The sequence below is a fragment of the Melopsittacus undulatus genome, chromosome 3, assembly GCF_012275295.1.
Source record: "Melopsittacus undulatus isolate bMelUnd1 chromosome 3, bMelUnd1.mat.Z, whole genome shotgun sequence".
In the NCBI taxonomy this organism is placed as follows: Eukaryota; Metazoa; Chordata; class Aves; order Psittaciformes; family Psittaculidae; genus Melopsittacus; species Melopsittacus undulatus.
The window spans coordinates 11695024-11719739 of record NC_047529.1 but is presented as its reverse complement, the minus strand read 5'-3'; the positions used below and the strand labels follow the sequence as shown (position 1 = coordinate 11719739).

Genomic DNA, 24716 nt, shown 5'->3' with positions numbered 1-24716 from the left:
GAATGAAAGAAATTTGTGTGGTCTCCCAAGGCTTAGATGAAGACTTAAAGATTAGTTAAAGTCTTTCTTCTTTGATGTAGAAACACTAAATGATCACTTAAGGTTAAGGTCACTTGTGATTTCTGACTTACAAATTTACTGGAGGTGTAGAAGCCTTTAGCTTTGAGTTTTTTCCCAAAAGATGGATCACCATTTTCAAGTGCAGACAAGCAGGCTGTTGCATCTAATTTTATCTTAATTCCAATTCTCAGGAGAGCTCTTGGACTCTAACAAACAGTGTTTGTGAGGCACAACCTACCAACTAGTTTAAAACCTCCACTGTCTCCAGAAACGTGGGAAAGTCTACTGGACTAATATCCAGGGAACATCTATGGGAACAGCTCATATATTACTGGATATCTCAGCAGCCCTTGGGAGAGAGTCTGGTTAATGTATGCAAAGGAGGATCCAGAAACCACAGAGTTGCAGAGATCTTCTCTACTTCCTTCTGTCTGAAGCTACTATTTGCAGAAGAGCATGCTGAGCTAACTTTGACAAATAGCTTAGTGTCACTTGGATCCATGTGTGCTGTTACACCCAAAGATGATGAAAGCTGCTTCTGTTCCCTCCTCTGCTCTCCCAAGGTTGCCTTTCTTTTTAGAGAAGGAGAAAGAAACTATACACCCCAAAGCTGCACGCAGCAGTTACCCCGTTTGCCTCAAAACCCTTCTAAGTGAAAGGAAGGCACAGTATCCCGATGTTAACATGAATTGGCTTTTGTGCTGTCAAAGGGTTTGGCCAAACGAGGTCCCTTGGCATGTTCCTTCTGTCTGTGGCTTGTGCTTCAAGGATCTGAGAAACAGTTTTCAAGAGCATCTGAATTACAATGGTTGTGATACAGCTAGAGCCTCTCACTCCCACCTCCCCAAAACCTGAAGAGGCAAGTTCATTAGTGTGAACTTCATTAGTGTGAACAGAACTGAATTGTTTATTTCTCTGAGCTTGTGATTGCTTTGTGCTACAGGCTGGCAGCAGCTTGTGATTTTTGAGGGTCAGCTGGAGAAAATGCCTGCACATGCTGGCAAGGCCAACTCTTAGAGCTCTTCTGTAATGGTTTCTTTCTGGAAATGAAGTGCGTTCTCTTTTTCCCCAGTGGGTTTTACCAGTTGTTTCTCACCAGTATTGCCTGTCAGGCTTTGTTTCTGAGATAATGAATGTAAGTCTGTTTTCCTGTTCTGTGTACCATAGCACATGTCTAATGGATCTAATTAAGCTAATACAAAACTCTCCAGATTATCAAATACTGTTCCATTAAGGAAATGGTATTTGAAGTCATATTTTCATTGGCTGAGTTATATTTGAAAACACAGTGGGTATGTGTTGAAGATTAGCACAAAGAGAAGTCAGTATGACCAAAACTGTTTCTTGTTTAAAAGCATCTGCTTAGCCTCTGGAAAGAAAGTTGGAGACAGTTGCTGAGAGTAGGGTTTGCATGCTTGTAGTGTGAAATGCTGTCCATCAGCTGTGCTTCCTAGGGATAAAAAAAATAGATAGTTTTAAAAAAATCTCAAAAGAGATAGCATGGGGAAATTTTTAATATCCATTATATCTTAATGGTGTTCTCTTAAAGACTCTAGTTTTGAAAATAGGCTTTTTTCGCTTGGTCATTTGGATGGATAGTCATATTAATGTAAATTAAATTACTGCTGTAGAACAGGTGTGACTCTCTACATTCCTAGAAAACTTCTGTTTTTTGTTAGCTGAAGACTTTTATGTTGAAATAGTAAAGCACTTGTGATTTCCAGTAAGAACTGGAATTAGGTCCTACATAACCTTTTTTCCCTCAGTGTCATGCTTTTAGCACAGCACTTGTTGACGTGCTGTAGAACTGCTTAGAGATGGGACAGTCTGTAAATAAAAAGGGAACTATGGTAACATATTGCAAAAGTATGTTTATTGAGGACCACTAAAGAGATGAAATGAGAAACAATGAAGGCAGGGTCTCCATGTACACACACCTAGCTCAGAATATAAAGTCTTTATAATTTAATGACGTGTCACTGACAGTATGGTGAGTCAAAGTACGGGAGTGGATCCTGCACTTCAGGGTCTGTCTGGACTAAGTCATTGACATTAGTAAGATGTATCCCTCTTGAATCGATGCTCACAGTGATTCAGCTGTAGGAGCTGATGGCTGAAACAACTTTCCACACCTTTAAATCATAGAATCATAGAATAGTTAGGCTTGGAAAGGACCTTAAGATCATCTAGTTCCAACCCCCCTGCCTTGGACAGGGACACCTCACATTAAACCATGTCACCCAAGGCTCTGTCCAACCTGGCCTTGAACACCACCAGGGATGGAGCATTCACAGCTTCCCTGGGCAACCCATTCTAGTGCCTCACCACCTTATAGTAAAGAACTTCCTCCTTATATCCAATCTAAACTTCCCTATTTAAGTTTGAACCCATTCCCCCTTGTCGTTCCCCTCACTACAGTCCCTAATGAATAGTCCCTCCCCAGCATCCTTGTAGGCCCCCTTCAGATACTGGAAGGCTGCTATGAGGTCTCCACACAGCTTTCTCTTCCAGGCTGAACAGCCCCAACTTTCTCAGCCTGTCTTCATACAGGAGGTGCTCCAGCCCCTGATCATCCTCGTGGCCTCCTCTGGACTTGTTCCAACAGTTCCATGTCCTTTTTATGTTGAGGACACCAGAACTGCACACAATACTCCAAGTGAGGTCTCACGAGAGCCAGTTTTGATGCTAAAACATGTCTGTGGTGTTTATTCCACCAGTGAAGCTATCTTTATCACTGCTGATTGCTGTGGGAACTGGACAAGAGCTGGTCATTGTCCTGGTGGTGGTAAATAGTCCTCCAAAACTCTTAGGGTTTAAAAGCATGAGAGGGATACCTATAATCAGGTATATTTTGTCTTTAGTCATAAGCACAGAAGAACCACTCATGTTTTAACTTTAAATTAATCCTTAGAAATATCAATAAGATGTATTTACTGTAATTTGAATTTCTGTGTAATAAATGAACATTGTTAAAGGTAATGGACAGAACTGTTTATAATGTTCTTCAGAATATCACTGGAAATATATATTTTTTTCAAGTTAAATTTAAATATTTCCTCAGCCTTGAAGAAAGTCCAGAATTTAACTGTATCCATTCATATGAGCAATGGAGTAGAACTACACTTGCTTAAAGAATGAGTTGTTTAAGTGTTCATACAATAGAGGAGATGGAAGATCAGCAAAGACCTAAATTGTTCTCTCATTTGCAACTTTTATCAGGTTTCCTGTCGACAGTGAAATGTTACCAAGATGAAAAGTAACATTAAATGAGTTGCTGTTCTTATGTATTTTGACAGTTTTTATAGCTGGTGAATTATGTTGAAGAATTCCAAAGTAAACGTATCTTCAGTAATATCTTCAGGCAGCTATACTGCAGTTGTACTCATTGATTCTTTGTACTCACTTCCAATTAAAATCTCTGTATACTTTTTAAAAGGAGTTTTTCAGTAGTAGTTTTATTTTCAAGCTGAGATTTTAGTCTGAATGATGGACTGTATTGGTATATTATTTAAGGCCTGCATTACCTGATAAATATTCTACCAAAATACAGTATGGTTGTTACCTTCTGATTTCTTAGCTGTGTACATGTACAGATTAAGCAATCCATACTGTGTGTACCTGTGAACATGTGTGAGAGCAAGCAAGATAAATGTTTGCTAATTATGATACATGGTTTCATTCCTCTGTATTATGGGGTAGTATTTTGGTAGCAAACTTTATCAGCGTGCTTATGATATATGAACATATGGAGTTTTTAAATTTAGCTTTCACCAGATCTTAACTAATTATCAATCTGTTGATGATCTTTGCCAAACAAGCAAGTTTAACCCTTCTGTATAACCTTTCTTCCACTTAAAACTGCAAGCTTGGTCATAAGCTTCCTCTTTCAGATAACACTTCAGAGTCAGACTTGTACCATGTCAAGAACAGTAAGGAACTCTGTGTGTGTGTTTGTGTTTTGTCGTCTTAGCAAAGCACTGCAAGAAATCTTGCTGTACCTTGCAAAAAGAGATGTTGTGAAGGGGTGAGGTTAAAAATAATCTGAAGAGTTACAGCTGTGAAATATTTGAAGGTTATAAAATCAAGTCTAGGAAAGGGTTACCTGGTTATTTGATCCAGTGAATCTGCATTAACAAAGATCAGATGTATCTCCATGACACCTTTGCTTCATTCAGTGCAGAGGATGTAGTTTATAGTCTCGGTTCCTGCACAGAAATAAAACAGAAGGCAATTTTCTGCACAGCTGAAACAGCACAGAAGAGTCTGCACACACTTCTGCACAGAAGAAAGTCTGCATCTCAACTTGATCTTGGTCTTGACAGGTTTTACATGAGGTGCTTGAGTTTGCAGCTCTTTTGCCCTTCATTCACATAAACCAACATGAACCAACTAAAAGCTGTGCATAAGTGATAGTTGGTGTCACACAACACTCAAATAGATCCCCACATAGATGTAGTGATATGAAAATACTAAACCAGAAACTATTCCACACTGCTGTAATAGACAGTCCTGTTCGTGTAAGAAGTGGATGTAGGAAAGGACTATGAGTCTAAACAGCTTTTCTTTGAAAATGAAAAGTGCTTTTTAACTTACAGCATAACTAGATATTAGAGGATAATTTCCTCTTAACTTAAATATCTTTGTGATAAAAGCAAGCAATATACACGGGGTGAATGCCCTATAGAAAAATTATTTATGCACTAGACATCTCAAATTTTGTAACCAGTCGGCAGATGCTTCTATTAAGCTGGAACCCTGGTACAGCTGAGTGTTTACTTCTAGTGTGGATTGCCATTTCTTCTCTTGATCACGTAACAGATGGCAGCTAATCCATTGTGAGAGTGAGGGAAGGCAGCACGTCCCTCTTAAAACAAAACACTACAAAAGCTCCAGGAGAAAGATCTTATACACTGGATGATTAAAGGCTGTTTAAAAAACTGTTGTAAATCAGAAGTTGTTTGTTGGGGGGGATGGTGTTGTTTCTGGTTTCCTCTTGGTAAGAAGCAGAACCCTTTAGGTAAGGAGGATGTGGTGGTATATCTACTGGAGGTTGGGCGTGTCATGGTGTTGGCTTTACTCCCTTCAAAACAGCAAACCTGCTTCTGTTCTGTCATTTGTGTGATCCATAAGCTCTTTGTCTTGGGCTAGTTCTTGTGTTAGGTCTTTTTTAGGTCTTGTGCTAGATCTTTTTTTCTACCTGTCATTTTATTTCAGGCCACTGCTGTTGTAAGTAACAACCTGTGCTTTGACATCTGTCTGGTCTAGAGGAAGGCAGCAAAGCCTGCTGGTAGCTCACCCCGCTGACAGTTTCAGTTCATCACGGATGAAGCAGCAGGTCTCACACCCTTGGCAATCTCAGAAAGCACTAACCCCTTGGTTTTCAGCTAAGTGATACCCAGTTTTGCAGACAAGCAGTGTGAAGCACACGGAGTGCATCCAGCCAAAAGCCACACGGTGTCACCCACTTGGTTAATGAGAGCAAGATCATTACTTCCCTGAATGCATGGAGTACAGCAGCAGGAATACCGTGTCAAGGAAAATTAGAGGCAAATCCCAGAGATTGCAGTGTTAGCTGCAGTTCATCTTGCTGTGCTCCAGATCAGCACCTGCTTGGAGCTGTCATGTTCATTTACGATAAGATGCATCCATTTTGAGTGAGAATGAAGTGAAAGTGTCTGTTTGAAACTACAATGGGGAAACTTAGCCACAGTTTCCTCTCCCCACCTCCTGTCCTCCCTTCCTTTCACAGCCATATTTAGCAACTGCTGCCAGTTAAGCAATGCAAATTTAAGGCTGTAGGAGTATCAGCTTTGAAAAAAGTTGATACTCCTACAAGGTGGAAAAACTGAGTATCTATTAAAAAAAGGGTATGGCAAGAATAATTTCTATTGTTCTGCAGGGAGGAGAAATAAATGACCCCTCACACTCCCTTGCAAAATACACATTTAGCCCAACAGAGTCCACTGACCCTTTGGAAAAAGCTGCAGTTGAGTTTCTAAGGATTGCTCCATGCACACAGGCTCTTAACCTTGGCAGACTCACATTCTTGCTGCCACAGCCAGCACATTGCAGTGGCCAGTGGTGCAGACCCTGCTTTACTGGTGCAGCATTTACCAGTTTTGCTTCCTTGTCTGTGGTATGGTGGTGGCAGATGAAGCTGTGGATGTTGCAGTGAGTTGGGATGTCTCCTCACTTGTCTCAGCCTAGCCCAGGGCCATGCTGTGTTTGCCCCAGCTTTCCCCATACCATCAGAACAGCAGTATCGTGCCTGATTCGGTGTTCCCAGCAGTGACCAGTTGGGTGTGCCTAGGGCATACTAGGGCAGAGGGCGAGGCAGACAGTGAGAAACCTCCTGTACCAGTACTGCATTCCCAAAGGTGCTCCCAGTTTCCTCATCACTGTTGCCGATCCATTGCCCTCCATCTCTCTGGGGACAGGAATCTGGGATGAGTGGTAGGCATTGACAAACTGAGTTTTAATGAAAGTCGTCAGGTTTCTATGACCCAGATCTGTTTGCACTATCCTTTTAAAATCCTGTATTTTTTAAAACCCTAAAGATGTGACCTTTTGGTAGACTGTTAAAAAGTAGTTGACCCATCTTTTCCCTTTTACTCCTCTTATTTTCCCTACAGTCCATTGCTTCAGCGGACATGGATTTGAATCAGCTGGAGGCTTTTCTTACTGCCCAAACCAAAAAACAAGGTGGCATCACGTCAGACCAAGCTGCAGTCATTGCGAAATTTTGGAAGAACCACCGAATGAAGATCCACGAGAGCCTGATCAATCAGAGCCGGTGGGATAACGTCCTGAAAAACATGAACTGGCGAGTGGATCTGAAGTCACAGTCGAGACACATTGATCAGATAAACACTCCTGTTGCAATAGTTGAAATGGAACTGGGAAAAATTGGGCAGGTAAGCTTTCTGTTGCAAAATACAGTAACCTGATTTAACTATGTGTGTGCTGGGACACTTTAGCTATTGCTGAATTCTCTGTATCCAAGTCAGTGTGTTTTTCACCACCAAGCCTTCAATGTACTTGTGGTCCATCTTTGAATACAGAATCACAGAATCCCGAGGGTTGGAAGGGACCTCAAAAGATCATCTAGTCCAACCCCTCTGCAAGAGCAGGGTAACCTAGAGTACATCACACAGGAACTTGTCCAGGCGGGCCTTGAATATCTCCAATGTAGGAGACTCCACAACCTCCCTGGGCAACCTGTTCCAGTGCTCTGTCACTCTTACAGTAAAGAAGTTCTTCCTGAGCTACAAAGATATATTCTGGCTGATGAATGCGATTTGGTTTCTTTTTATATCTCCGTATATGTATTGACAGCTCTCTTTAAGCTTAAAAAATCTGATGATGTAGAAATAAAACATAAAATCAGCCATACTAGTGATTATATTTGTATTCCATTGTCATGATTTAGACATCAGGACATCCATGCACTGCAAAGTCCATTAATCTTCGTTTGTTTTATTTTTCTAACCAAATACTAAAAATAGATAATAGCTGCAAAGTAGAAGCTGAAAAAAAATAAAGTTCACAAATTATGATGATCAAGCATCCCTTATATTTTAGGACAAATAAGGGGAAGGACTCCTTTATTTTACATAACACCTATTTTTGTGTTGCATCTTTATTACCAGTCACACCTTATGCAATGTAGTGTCAGGCATTCAGGCCTGGGAAAGAGATACAGCTCTATCAGTGCTGAACGTTGCATTTCTTTTTAATCTTTGGCATTCATAAGAATGTATAACTAAAGGCACAGCTTCCCATCTTTAGTCTTTCTGTCTTTTTCTGACAGGGAATGTGTTTCAATTTGTTATCTTCTTTTCTCTGCGATGTGTTAGCGCTTCTTAAAATCTCATTTCTTAGCAGCAGCTACTGTAAAACATACCATGAGCTGACTTGGGGGTTTTGATGTTAATAGTTAACATTTAGCAAGTTGCCTTAGATTTTATAATATTTTAGTACCTGGATTATGTATACCTAAAATATGTATGTGCATGTGTACACACACACATGCCTGGAATACAGCTCTGCTGACTGAATGATTTAATTGAAACTGTGTGGCTACACCGTAGCCAGAATGAATGTACAAGTAAATTGTGATCCTACAGAGACAATATATATTATCAAAGTTACTCTGTTTATCCACTTTTCCCCAGTTTTTGAAAGCTTATCCTTACTAAGTGCTGGCCCTCTGCCTTCCACTCATCTGTCTCTGCAGTGACCAATACAGTAAGAGTGTGTGAGTTTAGGGGGTTTTTCCCTAGCATCAAAAAAAAGTGGAGATTTCTGCTGTTGAGTTTGGAAACAATTATATTCTATTAGTAATAAATGGAAAAAGTTAAGAAAAAGAGGTTACAGGAGTACAACTGAATCAGTGCATTAGTGAGCAAATGGGAAAAATACCCATGTTCATTTAAAAACAAATACAAATCCTGCACTCAGAACCACTGTTATATTTCATGAGGGAATTATGTAGCTCATGACTCTTGTTTTGAAACTGTATTTTCCCCAGTAATGGATTTTTGCGGTAACATCACTCAGCAAGTACATTTATATTTCTTCCACCCTGTGCAGCATGGGAAAGGGGATGTGAGCATGAAGGAAGAATACACATTTCAGAGACACTGTCATTCCTTTTACCAAAAAGTCCCACAACAAAAGGAAATGAATTATTTTAGCAATGCAGCTTTGTATTTCAAAGGGAAGCAGTTGTGTGAATGTACTTTTCCGAGCTGCCACCAGACATAACTTTTGCCTCTGTTGCTGAGGACAGTAGTGAGCTGTCAGCAAGTGTCTGATACTTGGTGCAACTAAGGGTATTAGACTGGTACTTCCAGAAATAATCACAGAGTAATTAGCATTGTCACCACTTGAGTCAAAACTGGCATTTATTTTCAGGAGCTGTGGTTTCACATGGTCTTTAGCTTTGGATTAAATAGCTTCTCTGCTGAAAAGCTTATGATTGAGGCAGTCCGCATCAGGCTGCACGCTCCTGTGATGGGCTGAGTTTTAGGAACCCCAGGACAGAAATGTCAGCATCAGGTTGCTAGAACAGTTCATCCAGCCCTCAGCCTCTTCCCACATGTCTTTGGGGACCTTCTGGAAAGAGGCTACTATTGAAGGTTGAACAAGTTGTTCTTGCACACTGGATCCAGTCTATAAACTTAAAATGATCATGTTTTATAGCCTCTATATGTATTTTTACATTATTGTTAGCACATTTCTATCAGTTCTAAATAATCAAGTTTTGTAGCACATCAAATACACATACGCTGGTACCTTTCTGAAACTTAACAAACAGAATGTCTTTTCTAAAAGGTTGTCAGTCATATATGTGACTTGGCAAAAAGTGAAGATCTGGATTTGCAGAAGAAAGCTGACTGATGATTCAGGAGTAAATTATTTAGAACAGATTGTTTTCATTTGGACACTTGATAACAGGGGAGTATAAAATGCATTGATGTGTAATGAATTGGCGTTAATATTTCATGTTTCAACAGAAGCAAAGAAATACTCTGTATGAAACATACCTTTCCAGAATTTAAAGTCACTCTGATTCTTCTCTGTGTCTCTGAGCTGGATTTAGATCTCTTCCCAGCAGAAGGCAAGACAGTTTGGTGGAGTGTCTGCTCCTCCAGCTTCAATAAATGACCTTGCTTTCTGCTTTCCATCTCTGAATTTTAATCAGGCAATTCTTTCATGATGGAAAGACTGTATGTGTAAGACCTAATATGGCTAGAAATGGGAAGTTTGAAGTGATAATGCCACTAGACCGAGTTTGCATGAATTTTGTTACATTTCATGAGTGTTTTCTGATGGAAGAGAGATGTTTCTGGGCTTGAGAATCCATTACAACTTGCATGCATTACTTCTTACTAGCATTGGCATTCCTGATCATAGAAAAAAAGTAGCCCTTTCCTCTAAGTGCTCTTAAAAACACTTCTGATGAGAAACATTTGGAAATACTGGTGTCCTAAACTTTGGGAAGTTTGGTTCAGGATCTTGCATCATAACTTGCATCTTGAACTTTGCTTCTTCAGTAAAGATTTTACTGTAACATTTAAAGTTTCCTTTATGCTGGTGATGTAGTCTTAAAAACTCTTGGTTAAAGGCAGATGAAGATGCTGGCCATGAGAGACTGCTTTGAAAGCCCATTTTCTTTAACAGTATGGCTAAAAATAAATTCCTAAAGCAGTTGCACTTTAGCCTGTGTTTGCCTTCATCTGTTCATAATATTCACTGTTCATCACTGCTAGTTCATTCTTTCCTTTTGAACAGCCCATCTTTTCTTTGGTGCAGTGGTTTTATCCTCCTGCATCTCTGTACCTTGCTGGCTTTCTCTTAAAACATCTATAGCTCCCTGCCCCCTTCTTTATGTCTTTGTTCTTCTCTGAGCATTGCTGTAAAGTTCTTTTGGCATGAAATTTCGACTGGATGAGAATCTGCTGCTAGGGACAGTAGTGTGAGCTGCAGTTGCCCTTCTTGTGCCCTTCCTGCCCTGCTGCACCAACGCTGCTCCATATGGTGAGCAGTCACCGCTGCGCAATGTTAGGTTACCTGCAGCTTTCTGTCACAGATTTATACCTGACCTTGTTATTAGTAGAAAATAAATGCATAGGTTTTGCACTGTGGTTTGACATTAAGATATTTAAACTTGTTTTATGGACTTTGTTATGTTATTTTCCTTATGAGATGTGCCCCTCCACTGAGGCTATGTTTTTCCCACTACTATTGTGGGCTGATTTACCATTAAGTTTTACTTTCTTGTAGCATTACATATATTTTGCAGTTTTGTATCTGAGACTGATCAAATGTTATAGATTCACCTGAGTATTTGCTCTTGGCTTTTATGCTTAAATTTATTTACAGAATGGATATTTTCTTATGCATTTCTTTCCATTGTTTAAAATACTGTTAATCCATGTAATAGCACTTTTATTGACATTTCATGGGATGTTAAGCATGTTATATGAGCAAAGAGTATTTTCTGCCCTAATTTAGCATGAAATCTGGGATTCTGCTGCAGGATTTTTTCCCAAAGGACATGAAGAAATTGCATCAGGATTATGGATTGAAGAGGTTTTCTGAAATTTCATCAACTTTAGTTTGTATGACTGGGAAGTTTTTTTTCTTTTAGTGTTCTGGGAAGGAGTGAAATAGATCCCAAAGAAAACCAAATTTCTGACTTATTAATTATGTATATTCTAAACAAATTTAGGTGAAATTTGCTATATAAATGCTATAAACAAATGCAAAGTTGAATTCACACACATAGACAAATACTGAAATCAAACATGCTTTCACAGTAAAATAGTCAAAGAATTATTATTACTTAGCTTCTGTAAATCCCATTACCTTGCTAGCATTACAGATTGAATGCTGCTGAGCATCTCTTGGTGTTTGTCACATTTTGGCTGCAGTTATCTCCAGCAATCTTTCACCAATGGAGAAAGGTCAGATCAAGAAAGCGTCATGAGTAAACTCATGCTATAGAGAGGAAGGATTATGGCTGCTTTTGACACTGTGTGACTGCAGGTCAGGCTGCTTCAGAGCTGTCTCTTAAAATAACTTCAGATAATGGACTTCCTGTCCTTTTTATGTAGGATCCATTCTGAAAAGAGGTACTGCCTTTTGTACAGTATCAGTATGAGCAAAGCGATGCTCTGGGAGATTAACAGCAGTTCTGGGTACCCAAACCAAACTAAGAGCAGCCTGGCCTGGGAAGGGGGAGGAAAAACAACCACTAAACTGTTTCTCCTTTCCAGCCTTAATCTACTTTAATCTTTGTAGTTATTAACATTATCAGAAATGTTGTTCTGGTAAAAAATGGAAAAACATGGGCATTTAGAAGCAGAATTGATCAATTTAACTGCAACAGGCTTAATACTTTTATGTGATTAAAAATATAAACCCCGTTAAGTAGAAGTTAGTGGAAAAAAATCACCTTTGTGGCCAAGCCAAATGTCATCACTTGAGCTTTTTTGTTCACCTTGGAAATTTATGAGCTGGAGGGAACAGTTACATAAGGCAGTACAGTGCAAAAGCAAATAAAAACCAGAGGGCAGCGGGTCACTCAGCACAGAGAAAACTGGAACACAGCTGACTGACTTAACTCAGTTATTTTCTTAAACCCCTGCATGGCACCCTCTGTGGTCCTTTGCTTTGACAGTTCAATTTTTGTCACCTTCTCCTGAAAGCAAAGTGAGATTTGGGGAACAAGAAGAGAATTTTGTTGCTTGTGGCTGTTGGGATTTTTAAGTGTTATATATTACAGAGATAAGAGCATTAAACCGAGATATCCAGTAACTGTCTTCTTGAATTGTCACTTTTCCTTTGAATATATATGACAATATTTTTTCATTAGTACCTCATCTATCCATCCTACATGAAGCAAGGATATTCTACAGTTACTGGTACTAACAGTTTACATCATTGTTTATTTGTGCCATGTATACACACACGGGGTGTGCAGGTGCATGCACACACAAACATCTCTTGTCAACTGTTTTTACTCTGGAATTGTATTTGCTGAAGTAGTTTAATAGAATATTTAAGTGCGACATATGTTTTCCTAATTGTAGCTGAGCTTAGAGGGTTATGGGGAGAATTCTGCATGAACTGAAGGTGAGCTGTATGAAGATAGGTGTTATAATGATGCATATTTGCTGCCTTTCATCTACCTAAAATCAGATTCAGTCGTAGAGCCTTGTGATTTTTTTACCTTCTCAGAAAATATATTGAGTTCTATATTATGACAGGGAACTTGCCATCTGTTATGTGTCCCATATGATCGACAAATGTTTTGCAATCTAACATCTGTCTGGCATTCTCGTAGAGCAATAAAAAGTTGCTTAGCTCTGATGAAACACCCTCCAGAGCCATGTCTTGCAGCCTTGGGGTACAGATTACGATGAGGCTGGGACAGGGGCAGCTGGGTTCAACAGGTCTGTCTGTTGAAAATTGTTTCCAGCAAATGCATTTCATCACTCAGCTACACCTTTTTCTGGAATTGGCGCTACCCATTTACAGTCAGAAGGACCTGTCCTTTCTCGTTCTTATCATCCTTACGTTATCCCTGTCTGCTCATGGCTTTTCTGGAAGTCCTTGCCCTGGTTTTCTACCAACTCCCTTGCCCCCAGAAGTGGTTGGTAGGCTTTTGGAACCTACCCTTAGCTAACAGGCCTTTGTCCTCGTCCTGGCTCCCCAACTAAAAGCATCTCTATAGTTTTTAACCTTTTCTTTGCCATTACTGCTGCATTGGGGTAGGTTACTCTGAAAGTTTGTGATTGTGCATGCTTTTAGATCTTCAGGACTCAAGCTGGATAAATTCCGTGTGGTCAGATATACGGGCAGGGTCTTGGCCACAATAGACCTGAGCATTTAGCCCACAGGCTTTCAGGTGGAACAGATGGCTTCATGCTCCTTGTTTAATCCAGTCTCTGTGTGCATTTCAGTTCCTTCTCTATTCACCGAACCTCACGTGGAAGATTGAGCTAAGAGCATGTTTCTTTTGTACTTTGTGCTTTAGTTCCATCTGAATGCGTGAACTTCTGGGTCAGGAAATCATTAGTTTCGTTTCAGGAGAGCGAGAGCACTTTTTTGGGAGCTGTGGCACTGGAGTGGGGAGCAAAAAAAGCTGACAGCATTTAAAGAGAACACATTGGAGAGGCTGGATGCAGAGATGGCTCATGAGCCTCAAAACCTCCACAGCTCTGGCTCTGTTCTCTAATAAAATTATTCTGTGTCACTAATGAGCTTAGAGGATGGTTATGAGTTTCTTGTGGTTTCTCATCACTTTGCATTAACTTGGTAATTTGGAGATGCTAAATTGCACATCCCCCATCACCAAAGGAATTGCTCAGTTTGAAGCAGGTTGGCAGAGCTGTTTCAACGTGACACTCGCACTACTGCTGTGGTGGGTGTGAATAATCACAATGACTCCACTGTCGGTGCAATCCCCCATCACCATGGACTTGGAATTGTATAGAAACTGACTGCAAATATGCAAATAATAGCATTGCGTTTGCACAAAATTCCACATGCAGATGGCACCATTCGGCTGCATGGCCTTACTCTTACACTAGCTTAATCAGGGCTTCTGCCTTCTTCAGAGCATGTGGCCTGGCCTGGGTTGCTGCCAGAGGGTAGAGGAGCAGCTCTGCATTTCCCACACCTACCAAGCAGGTAGAGATTCAACTTTGCTGCTGCAAAACCAGGCTTTAACTGGGGTAAAATGTAGTGTAAGGCTTGGAAAGACGGAGGTTAATGTATGAAGTGGAAGGTCTTTGGAGATTTGCAGAAGGTGAGATGAAAAACCTGAAATGGAAAAGGTGGATTAAAAAATACCACCATTTCTGCCCCCAAGCCTGGGGCAGAAGGCAGAGGGGACCATGCTTGCCCAACGTGGTTGATTCCTGGCTTATTAAAAAGCAACTTCGAATGCAAAGAGTGAGTCTGTTTGCTGCTGTGTTTCTGATTGTCGAGGACCCAGAGAGAGCATTTGCTGATGTAAGGCCTCCTAGGATCAGTAGGAATTAGTGAATTCTTTCGGCACTGCCCACCTTTTGTGAAACCAGCAGTGTGTAATTTGGGTGTGAAAGTGTATATATATTTTGTTTTCTGAATTAGTTCCTCTTGGGATAAATATATTTTGTGAAATACAGTTACCCTGCAAGGCTTTCAAAGAAGTGGAACGTGGTTGGAGGACTAAAAGTTGTAATCTCTGCTCTTTTTAACAAAAGTCAGAAGTTTTGTGTGATTCTCAAATAAAACATTTTTTAAAGGGGGAATATTTGTGCTGGGAACAGTGTACCCAGTAAATCAAAGCAACTGGTCTCTTTACATCTTAGCTCCAGTGTTGCTGGCCATCTGTTCTTCAGAGGACTTGGGTGTCAACGTTAGCAAGTAATTTGTTCTTAGAAAACTCAGGGAGAAAAAGGAGTTGTTGTGAACATAAGTACCCACTGCATTGGTTAACAAAGCATCTTGTTTATACAGGCCTAGCCTGGCCAAACACATTTGAAGTTGTTTTGCCAGTTGGCCAGCCTGCCCACTCTTTTGATGCTATGCCACATTGCTGCTGAGAAACATTTTGGAGATCCTTCCAGGTTTGTCACAGTCTCTCTTGGGGTCCCCAGATATTAGTGTTCAGGCGTGTACATAAGAACAGGTTCGTAACCTACTTTAAGTAGGAAGAGCTACTGCAGGAGAAGGTATCAGAGGATAGAAAATTGGAAAGCTGGCATGTCACTGGGGAGAAATGCTTGTAACTTAACACTCTGTTGCTTAATCATTTGGATTCTCTTTACTCTGTCTTATATATATGTATATATACTTCATAAAGTATATATGCATACAGCTTTGGTTGTGCAAGAATTGATGTAACAAAAAACCCCAGCACAGTCCACAGTAACAAATCAAAACCACTGCAAACTGTACCATTGAACTTGTGTGTTTCTCTGCATGTATTAGCTTTCTGAAGAGTGAACCTGTGTGATTTCTTTGGAGCAGCTTGTATGTTATCTGCCAGCAGCTTTGTTTTTTCACCTTTCTTCACGACTTGAATTCCCACGTGGTGAGAAATTCTATTAATACATTAGGCAGCAGAAGGCATGGGCAACAGGAGAATGCAATTCATAGGCAGTTCTCAGTGTAATCTTTTTATTGAGGAGGTATTTCTCTTCTAACTTCTAGCAAGCTGTGGCTTTCTGTCCTTCTAGTGCTTCTACGCATGTGTCTCATCCTAGTTAAAAATGAAAAAGGAAAGGATAAACGTCACCCTTTTTCCTTCCTTTTCTTCTTACAATTCCATTTACAAAAGCTCTGACTGAGGGATTTCACTGATAGCAGCTGGAATTTGCTGGTGTACAAAGCTGTCCTTGGCAGTCAGTAACTGAGTGTTAATGCTAGGATATTATGAGCTGCCTGCATGGAAATGTAGTCAATCAACATGTGTGATGCTTGGAATACTATCTCTGTGTTTGTACAAAAGTGAACTCTCCTTCCTGCTGCAGGTGCTCTTGCTGCTACCACTTCATACTACTAGCAGTGGTACCTAAGGGAGTTCTAGATGCCAGCAAAGAAATTCTGGGTGAGGCTTATGCCCTTCCTAAGGGAATGAATTAAAGCTGTAGGAAACAAGGCTCATTTAGAAGATATCAACCTCTGTGTCGTTTAGGTCAGGTTTTCAGCAGATGACTGGTAGGAGTTCACACCAGAGAAGTGCAAACTTTTCATCTCCATTTGCAGGTTCACTTTCCTCCATATTAAATAGATCTGCCTTACAGGTTCACCGTAGTACACTGGCCTTTGCTTCATCTTGTAAAAAACATAGGCTGAAAGGAAGGCAGTAAATAGAACTGCCATGGAAAAATCACATGTGGGCCTGAGGTTGTAGTTTCAAGTTACAGGTCTTTTTCTTGTAGTGATGTGGATTTAAAGAGTTCCAGACCTTTGTTACTTGTTCTCACCATTGCACTACCCTGCAAGTTACACATTTACAGAGTTGAAGGTGGCTGAGACAAATGAATTTTTTTTGTTGCTCCCTCCTCACCCTTTGTTTGTTTCCCTCAAATTATTTTTAGTCTGGACCCATTTGTTGAAGGGATGGGGGCAAAATTGAGCAAAAAAGTTGAGAAGTCATCCAGAAAAGTGCTCATTTAAACGTACATGTTCAAATGATTACCCATTTTAAACCTGAGCTAATGGTCTCTTGAACATGAGAAGTAAAGCAGCTTTCCTTGAATGCTAAGGATGACCTCTCTGAAATGCCAGCTTTGCCTCAAAGAGTGGAGGAGGAATAGAAAATGAGAGACAAGGCTGTTGGATGAGTTTGGTATTGTAAACTTAATCTGGAGAAGTGTGGAAAAGGTATCTGATTTGGAAATGATCTAAAATGGTATCCGGAGGTGGGAACCTGCTAAGATTGCAAGAACGGAGGAATCTTGATAGTTTAGCAGCATTAATATTCTTTGTTTCTAAAATATATCTCAGCTACATACATTTGTGTCATCATTAATGAGAAACATGATTGAAATACTTATATTTGTCTGGTTATTTTCTCCAGCGTTAGGTGGGAAGTATGGCAAGCTGAACCACGGATTTGGCCAAGTTGCCTGGAGTGATGCTAGAAGTCTGGAAACAGGAAGGAGTAGAGCTGAAAAGCAAGCAAGCCCTGACTTAGTCACAGCTTTAACAATGAAACTGGTTTATTGTTTGGAGTTTGGGGTTGTGTGGGGTTTGGGTTTTTTCTCATTCAATAGTTAGAATAAGTTGATTGCTGTCAACAATTTCATTGTCAAAATAGCTTTTTCCTTGTTGCCTTGTGTGCCTCTCTTCCATGCTTTTTTTTTGCTTGTTTTGAATATACTACTTGAGGCAGTGTGCTGAAGCATAAGTTTCCCTGCTTTTCTCTGAAAGGAGATGGTTGGGAGGAGATCACTGACAGTGCTTTTGATTCTCACTGTTCCACTTACTGCTTTAAAAGCTGAGGAACTGACTACTTTGAACATAATTCCAAGAGCAAGTCCTCTTCGTTTCGAAAAAGATTCTAGCTTACAAAAGATACAAAACAACCCTTTGATTAAGAAGCCTCTCTAAGCTGTAATTTTACATAGACCTTGACACAAGAGGTTTTTTTTCTGTCCTCCTTTCAAACTGTCATTTGCAAAACTCCATAAAGCTAATCAGACATGCAAATCTTCAATATATTTTTAGTTCGACTCGCTGATGTATATTCATTAATATGTTATTAAGACAAGGAAAGCATAATTTAAATTGCATATGCTTAATTTGGTTAATAAATGCTTGAAATGTAGTCCCACTTTTAAAAATAACATACAAATGATACCACTTTTTCAGAGTTTTTTTCCTTTTAAGCTATGAGGAGGGTATAAAGCCTCTTGTTTTAAGCACAAAAGTAAGCTCTAGTGCTTTTTACCATGACCCTGTACAACTAAATGACCCCTGTGCTGAGTTTTAGTCCTCCTTGTATGCATTACATTCCAAATGATGTAATTGTAATAAATTGCAACAATGGACACCTAGTGAAGGTCATGGCATTGTATTTGAGTTCCCAAACTCAAATTAGGTGGAGTTAGGTAGCCAGATACAAGATTGAAAGAACACAAGTTTCCTCGTGTTCCAGTGTGGCTAAGCTCCACCAATGCAAATTTGGGGTATGCTTGCCCTATATTTAGTTTGTGGTGGCCTAACCAAATGAGATACTCACAAATTGCTACTGGAATTAGAATAAATTCTCTGACAGCTTCTCAACCTTCACTGGACATTCAAAGCTGCTATAATATCTATTTCTTTAAACCTCTGAAGAGATACTTGAATGCTTACAGGCAATAAACTTTTCAGTCAATTGATTCCATTTTTGTTGAATCACTCTCTAAAGTGGAGCTGTGCTTTAAGAACTATTAAAAAATGTTCATTCCATTTAACCTGTAAATATGCCACAGGACTTGAGAAAATGAGTTTGATAATGGTTTTGCAGGGTTCTTTTAAGACTTGAGCCTGGAAGGCAGCATCTTAAAGGAACTCATCATTGAGGAGAGTCTCTGCTGTATCCTGTTACGCTGGCCTGACTTATCGGAAGTAATGAGGCATGACAGATCATGAGTGCAGTGCATCATGTTCACAACAAATAGCCCCGTTCAGAAAATTACCTTTCTGCTCTAAGCAGTCATTTTGAGTTATTTGCAGCTAATTTTAAACTGCCTGCTTTTATGGAAATGGAGTGCTCACTTTTCCCAGTAAATATCACCATGATGCTCAGAGACAGCTGTAAAGTGCGACTGTCTGGGAAAAAGCTGAAGTCTGATCAAACTTAATCAGACTGGAACCTGTTCCTCCCTGGAAATATCTTGATTATACATGAGAACAAGCATGACACTTGACAGAATTGGCTGTTGTGGTAGCTACTGCTGTAAGGACATGGAAAAGGGCTGTCTACTCATGTCTTGTCTCACTGAAGGTGCAGGCATTGGCAACAGCATCTTCCTGTATTGTTTTCCTTCTTACTTACCCTTTCCACTAGAAAAGATACTGTTTGAATCCAGTCAATTTCTGTGATTAGTAGTATGTGCCTTTTTTCACTGCTATTGCTGTCCTGTGGTGTTTAGGTTGCCACCATTGGAGTTTGAGCAATGAGCCATGTCTGCACCCAGCTGATCACTCAGAGCTTACTGGAGAGCATGTGGAGAAACCCTGGCTGTTTGAAGGAGTGGTAGATCTGGCTTGGTTTAGGTGTCTCCCTTGGACTATTCCCTCAAAGGATCTGTTTCCATGGACTCCAAAGGAAAGCAAGCATTATTAGCTGAGCTCTAGAGGCCTGAAGCTTGGTGAAACAGATCCCACCCTTTGTCTGAACTCGGTACTGATTAATGATGGCTTAACAACCACTCTTCTCAGATGAAGGATATGGATAAAATGTTGCTCAGTTGAACTCAGAGCAGATGAGGCAAACTATCTCGTCCTTTGTTTTCTAGGAAGCAAAAACAAGAGAAAGGCAGCTTGTCCACTTATACTGTGGGAAGAGTAAACAAGTGAATGTCATTGAACTGTCAGCCAAAGAAGTGCTGGCTGCTGGATCAAAGACCTGCATTTGCACTGAATCTAAACTCCTGGGGTAAAATTAATACAAGATATAAGTGAAAGGATAAAGAAACTATGTTTAAGTGTTTGGTTCATTTTTTTAAAGTCATATTAAACAAGCATAAAGTTTGCAGAGCAGAAGTACTTCTGGGTTTAAACATGCCAAACGCTATGTGACAGTTAACAGCTCTGAAATATCGTCATGGTCTGTATGTGATGTGTGACTGAGCCACTTTGAGTCATAACACTCTCCTCTGCAAACATGCCGAGTCAAGCTTAGTGGATGCTAAAGCAGAAGAAAGACAATACCCGCAACTGACAGCAAGGATTTGAAAGACAGTGGACAAATGGATCAGTTTCAAGGGCTTGAATCTTCTCTCTTGGAGGCAGGTAGAGGCTTGTTTTCCCAGGCACAGGGTTTGGAGATCAAGAAGACTTTCTTACCCCTGAAGGAGACTGTTCCTCAGAGCTGCTGGAGGAGAGCTTAGCCTGAGGGACTTGGGGAGGTTGGATGATGCTGCCACATCCCAGTGGTCTTGGGGTTGTATGAGGGGTGTTGGCTTGCCATGATCCTCACACAGAAGCTACCTAATAAGAAAACTGTGTTCATGTAATCTTTTTATTCTAAACCATTGACTTCTGCTCTGCACAGGCAGTACTTTATTTCAGAGAGCATTGGATGTTTCTTTTCACAGCTGTTGCTTTTTGGAAGAGGATTTTTGGAAGGAGTTGTCAGAGGTGTGATGCTGTGCTCCAAGCCTGTGACACATCATTCCTTTGGCCCCTTCTGTTGTGTTTCTTGCTCCTCCTGTTTGCATGACAACATGCAGAGCTCTCCACAAGCTCTTGTTGCTCCTGAAAGAGATTTCAACTCATACCTTTCTCTGGCATCAAACCATGTGCCAGGCCAGAGGGCTGAGTATTGTAAGCACTTTAACATGCAAATGGTGGGAGAAATTTGCTGTTGACCAGGAAGTTGCACGAGGCTTTATATGCTGGCTGTGCTCTGGGTTGGCCTGGCTCATGATTTCCCATCCTAAGAAGTGACAGCAGTGTCCAGCAGCCCTCCCTCCCTTCAGAGGACAGGGCTTTCTCCTTCAGGCAGGGAGTTGTCACCAGGGCTCTCCCGTTGTCGTCTCACTGTCTTCCCCGTTTGGCATCATTCCCGGCGTGAGCGCAGCTCCTCTCCCCCCTCCTTTCTTCTATGCCCTTTGCTTGGCTCTGGTTGTGTGTTTGTTTTCTCTCCCACACTGTCTCTGTTTCATTCGCTGCCCAGAATAATAAGGGGCTTGTTGAAAGGGTGCTGCGAAGTAATTTGTCTTCTTCGTTCATTCTGTATTTATTTAACATTAGTTTCCAGCCTGCCTTCAATACAAAATTGCAAATTTCTTCACGGTTTATTTTAATAGTATTTATTATTTTGGAGGCTCCTGTGCAAGCCCTATTACTGCCATAAAAATCTCATAAATAAATAGTTATCATCAGTTATGATGGTATTGTAGTTCCCAAATCCACTCCAAGGATACAGTTGAAGGGCAGAGAACACAGACACAAGGATTTCTACTAATTGGGCTGCCCAGTTTGAAAAACCCTAACCCTGAGTTCCCAGAGTGCTGAGCTGTGGTGGTACAGCCAGTGTACGTTTCTGATGCATACCCACCACTCTGATGGATATCAGCCCTTCTGCAAGGCCCTTCTGCTTCAGACAGAACCTGGAGAAAACTGGGAACACACAAGAAGTGACCCCCTGGAAAAATACTGTTGGTGTGACTTGCCCACCATTTCATGTGCTTTCCTGTACAGGCACAGCCCTGTTCTCTGGGTATCATTCAGCTGGTTTATCCATAAGATCCTTCTTTCTCTTCCTGCAGTTCCCTGTCAGCTTTGCTCTGCACCTTCCAGCTCCTGCAGTGGGCAGCCTGCAGACCTCAGCCTGCTTCCCTACACAGCCCCTACACAGTTCATTCATCGCCTGGGCACTGCCTGCAACAGAGTTCTGCTGGAAGATAAATAGTATTGGATCTTGACATGGCAGTTTGCATTACAGCGCTTATGCAAAAGGGCAGGAGGTTATTTTAAGTTGCCTGGCAACTGTAATTCTGACATTTTCTGTATTATGATAATTTTGCATTGTACTGCTCATGTTCTTTAATAGTTTTCAAGAATGGGGTTGAAAAGACTTTCTTCAGATTATGCATGCAGAAGGTCCTGACTTGGACCTCCTGTATACACACAAGAACATTTACCTCTGGGCAAATAAGTTTACTTAATAGCCGCATGCAAATAAAGGCAGAACACTCACGATATTCATAAGCCACTGGAGAAAATATGAGTGGGATTCTTCCAGCTAAAGAAAATCTGAGATGGAGGTATATTGGCACAGAGTATTAATACCTCCCCATCCAAAATCTGGAAAATGGTTTTTAGTGCTTCTGTTTTCTTTCCCTGTTGTTAGAATCTAAGTCAAATGCTGCATTTTCTCTGAAGTGGTTTACCCAGAGACATGTGCTGCATGTGAGTGTATTCAGTATCCTGCTTCATCCTTTTCTTAACATCTTCCTTTTTCTAAATTTTGAAGTGTGCAGCAGTAGCATTTTATACATAGTGAAATGTAATCATACAGTTATACTGCATGCACTCTAGTCAATAAGGTGAATCTCAGCCTTAGCTACAGGAGTAGGCAATCATGCAGAAAAACCTCACGCTGGTGCAGTAGGATAGGTGTAATACCAGGTCCTGCTGAGCTGTGACTGAAGTACACCCTGGGGAGGTACTGACTGGTTTTTTCTTGGCTAAAGTGGGTATTTCTTGAGGCTGGAAAGCTGGGCAGGAAGCACATTATAGAACAGTTAGCACTGGGCTGTGTTTGTGCAAGGAAGTGTCTGTCATCTTTGTTAGGGCAGAAAGGTCATTTTCTTTGGAACATCTGGAGAAGGTTGTTCGAAGTGTGGCAAGCTAGCATGGAGGTTTGCTTTTGAGATATTCAGCTGCTTTTCTAAATGATTACCCATGGCTTTAACATTGCCTGTGCACCAGTTATGGTGGGTTTGCTGGTAGAAAGGAGACCTTCACTAGGGTTAGCTGCTAAATAGGGGACTGCTAGAGAAGGGTCAGTTGGGAGCAGGACGCTTTAGCAAAGTTGCCCAAGTAAGAGTCTGGAGGGTGCTTGGACTCCACCAGATCCTTAAATGCAGGTCACCTCTCAGCAGTGGCAGCTCTGCGTGAATCTTCTGTTTCTCTTTTGCCTTTCTCTGCTAGTTCTACTTTCATTTCTTCTCCTTCTTCTCTTTTCCCTTCTGCTGCTGCATCCTCCGGGTGCTGCTCTGCCTCTTTCCCCCTCTTTTCATCCCCTTGGCTTCCTCCTTGCTGTCAAACTTGGGTTTTTCTTTCATTTCAGCAGAGCTACCTGGGGCTTTCGTTCTTTGTCAGAGCTGTGCAGCACAGCAGAGGACCTTGAACTGTCCCAGGTCAAAGCCACCCATGAGCACATGAAAGTAGAGGCTCTTCTGGGGAAGGTTCAGGTTTGCACAATGTCTCCATGTGCTCTCTGTGTTATTGTACTGAGACCAGCACTGTGTTACAGAAACAGTGTATTCTAATTGCTCTGTGGCAAAGCTTATTTTTCTGGGAAGCTGTGAATAGATTAAGTTGTGTTCTTGCCGTTGTGTGTGGCTTGGTTTTGGGTTTTTTTTAAAGCAGTGTACAAAGTCTTCACTTACAACTGTGCATGAAACTCCTTGTCTGTAATCGTTCTCCTCTGGATTTACTGAACTGCAGTATCAAAGCAGAGCTTTAAAAACAAGGATGGAACATATAGGAATTACTTGGCACCTGCATGTTCTAATATATTCTAAATAATGAGCTTTATGTGGTAAGTTTATGTAGCTGAGCTGTGTAAATTTGTTCGTGATGATGATTATACTGAGAATCACCTTTGCTAGTTGAGATACACAATGTAGGCTTATTACCCAGGAGACCTGATTAGCAATAGTGTGGGACTTGGGCAGAGTGCAACTTAAGAGTAAGCATATTTGCATTTAAAGTGAGCTGCCATTGCCATAAAGGTATGTAAACTGCTGTCAATTAAAATTGTATGTCAGACTGTACAAATGATCCTGCGTGCTAATGCAGCCAAACATGTGGTTCTGGGGTGCATCAGGACACTGGTTCTTCTTTGTGATGTTTGTTCCCCTTTAGAGTAGTGGATCATGTGGCAATCTCAGCTTCCAACAGGATACCATCAAGGGGTTTAATAGATTCACTGAGAGAATCAATTGTGCATGTATTAGATTAAGTCTTCAGATTTCTCATTAAATATCAGCAAACCAAAGGGTCATCATCCCCCATGTTTCATCTGTTTGTAGCCTGCATAGAAGTCTTCCTCTTTAGATCTTTACTTTTAAGTTGGACTTCCTTGAAAATCAATTCAGAGAACTGAAGATTGACATATACGAACAAATGGGTCCATTTATTTAGAGAAGACCAGCTCTGTATGTTACATATGGAAATAGATATTTTTTCATTTTCCTTTGCCCACTAGTAAACATACTTCACACTACAAGCATTGTTAATGCAGAGCTCAGCATCCTGTTGACACTCAATGATACTTTTGATGAAGGCAAGGGTTGGGTCACCAAAGTGGATGGAACATGACTTTTTGCACTGAAAAAAAAAACACATTAACATTTCTTACTTGAAGACGTGTTTTGTCCATGGTTTCTCTCTCGTCTGTACAAGCACATCTTTATCTTTGTGTTTAGACTCTAGACTTGGCTGGTAATAATTAGAGACAAACCAGGTGGAAAGTCATGAGTCATATGCTGAGGAAAATATATGGCTTTTTTAGATCAAAGCAAAGTGCTCTGTGTACACGATCTATATTTTTGGATAAGCAGGAGGGCTTTTTCATGTTCTTCCGAGGGTATTTGGGGCTATTAAAGTGATAGCATAAGAATCTAAACATAAAAAAACACACCTTACAATTATGAGTGTGTGAATCACCAGAGAAGTTGCCTTCATGCATAGTAAGTGCTGTGCTG

General features: G+C 40.7%; 1 protein-coding gene across 2 annotated transcripts in view; it reads left to right on the top strand.

Moving 5' to 3' along the window:
- Positions 1-24716, top strand: part of COMMD1 (copper metabolism domain containing 1) — an 82985-nt gene that overhangs the window by 16677 nt on the left and 41592 nt on the right. The window contains exons 1-2 of one of the 2 annotated variants that reach the window (XM_031047576.2): positions 6423-6513; positions 6693-6974. In XM_031047576.2, the coding sequence (XP_030903436.1) occupies positions 6711-6974 (264 nt within the window). In that variant the 5' untranslated portion in view covers positions 6423-6513; positions 6693-6710. Of the gene's footprint in view, positions 1-6422; positions 6514-6692; positions 6975-24716 lie in introns of those variants that run through there. The other variant, XM_005147428.3, reaches the window with a different exon arrangement.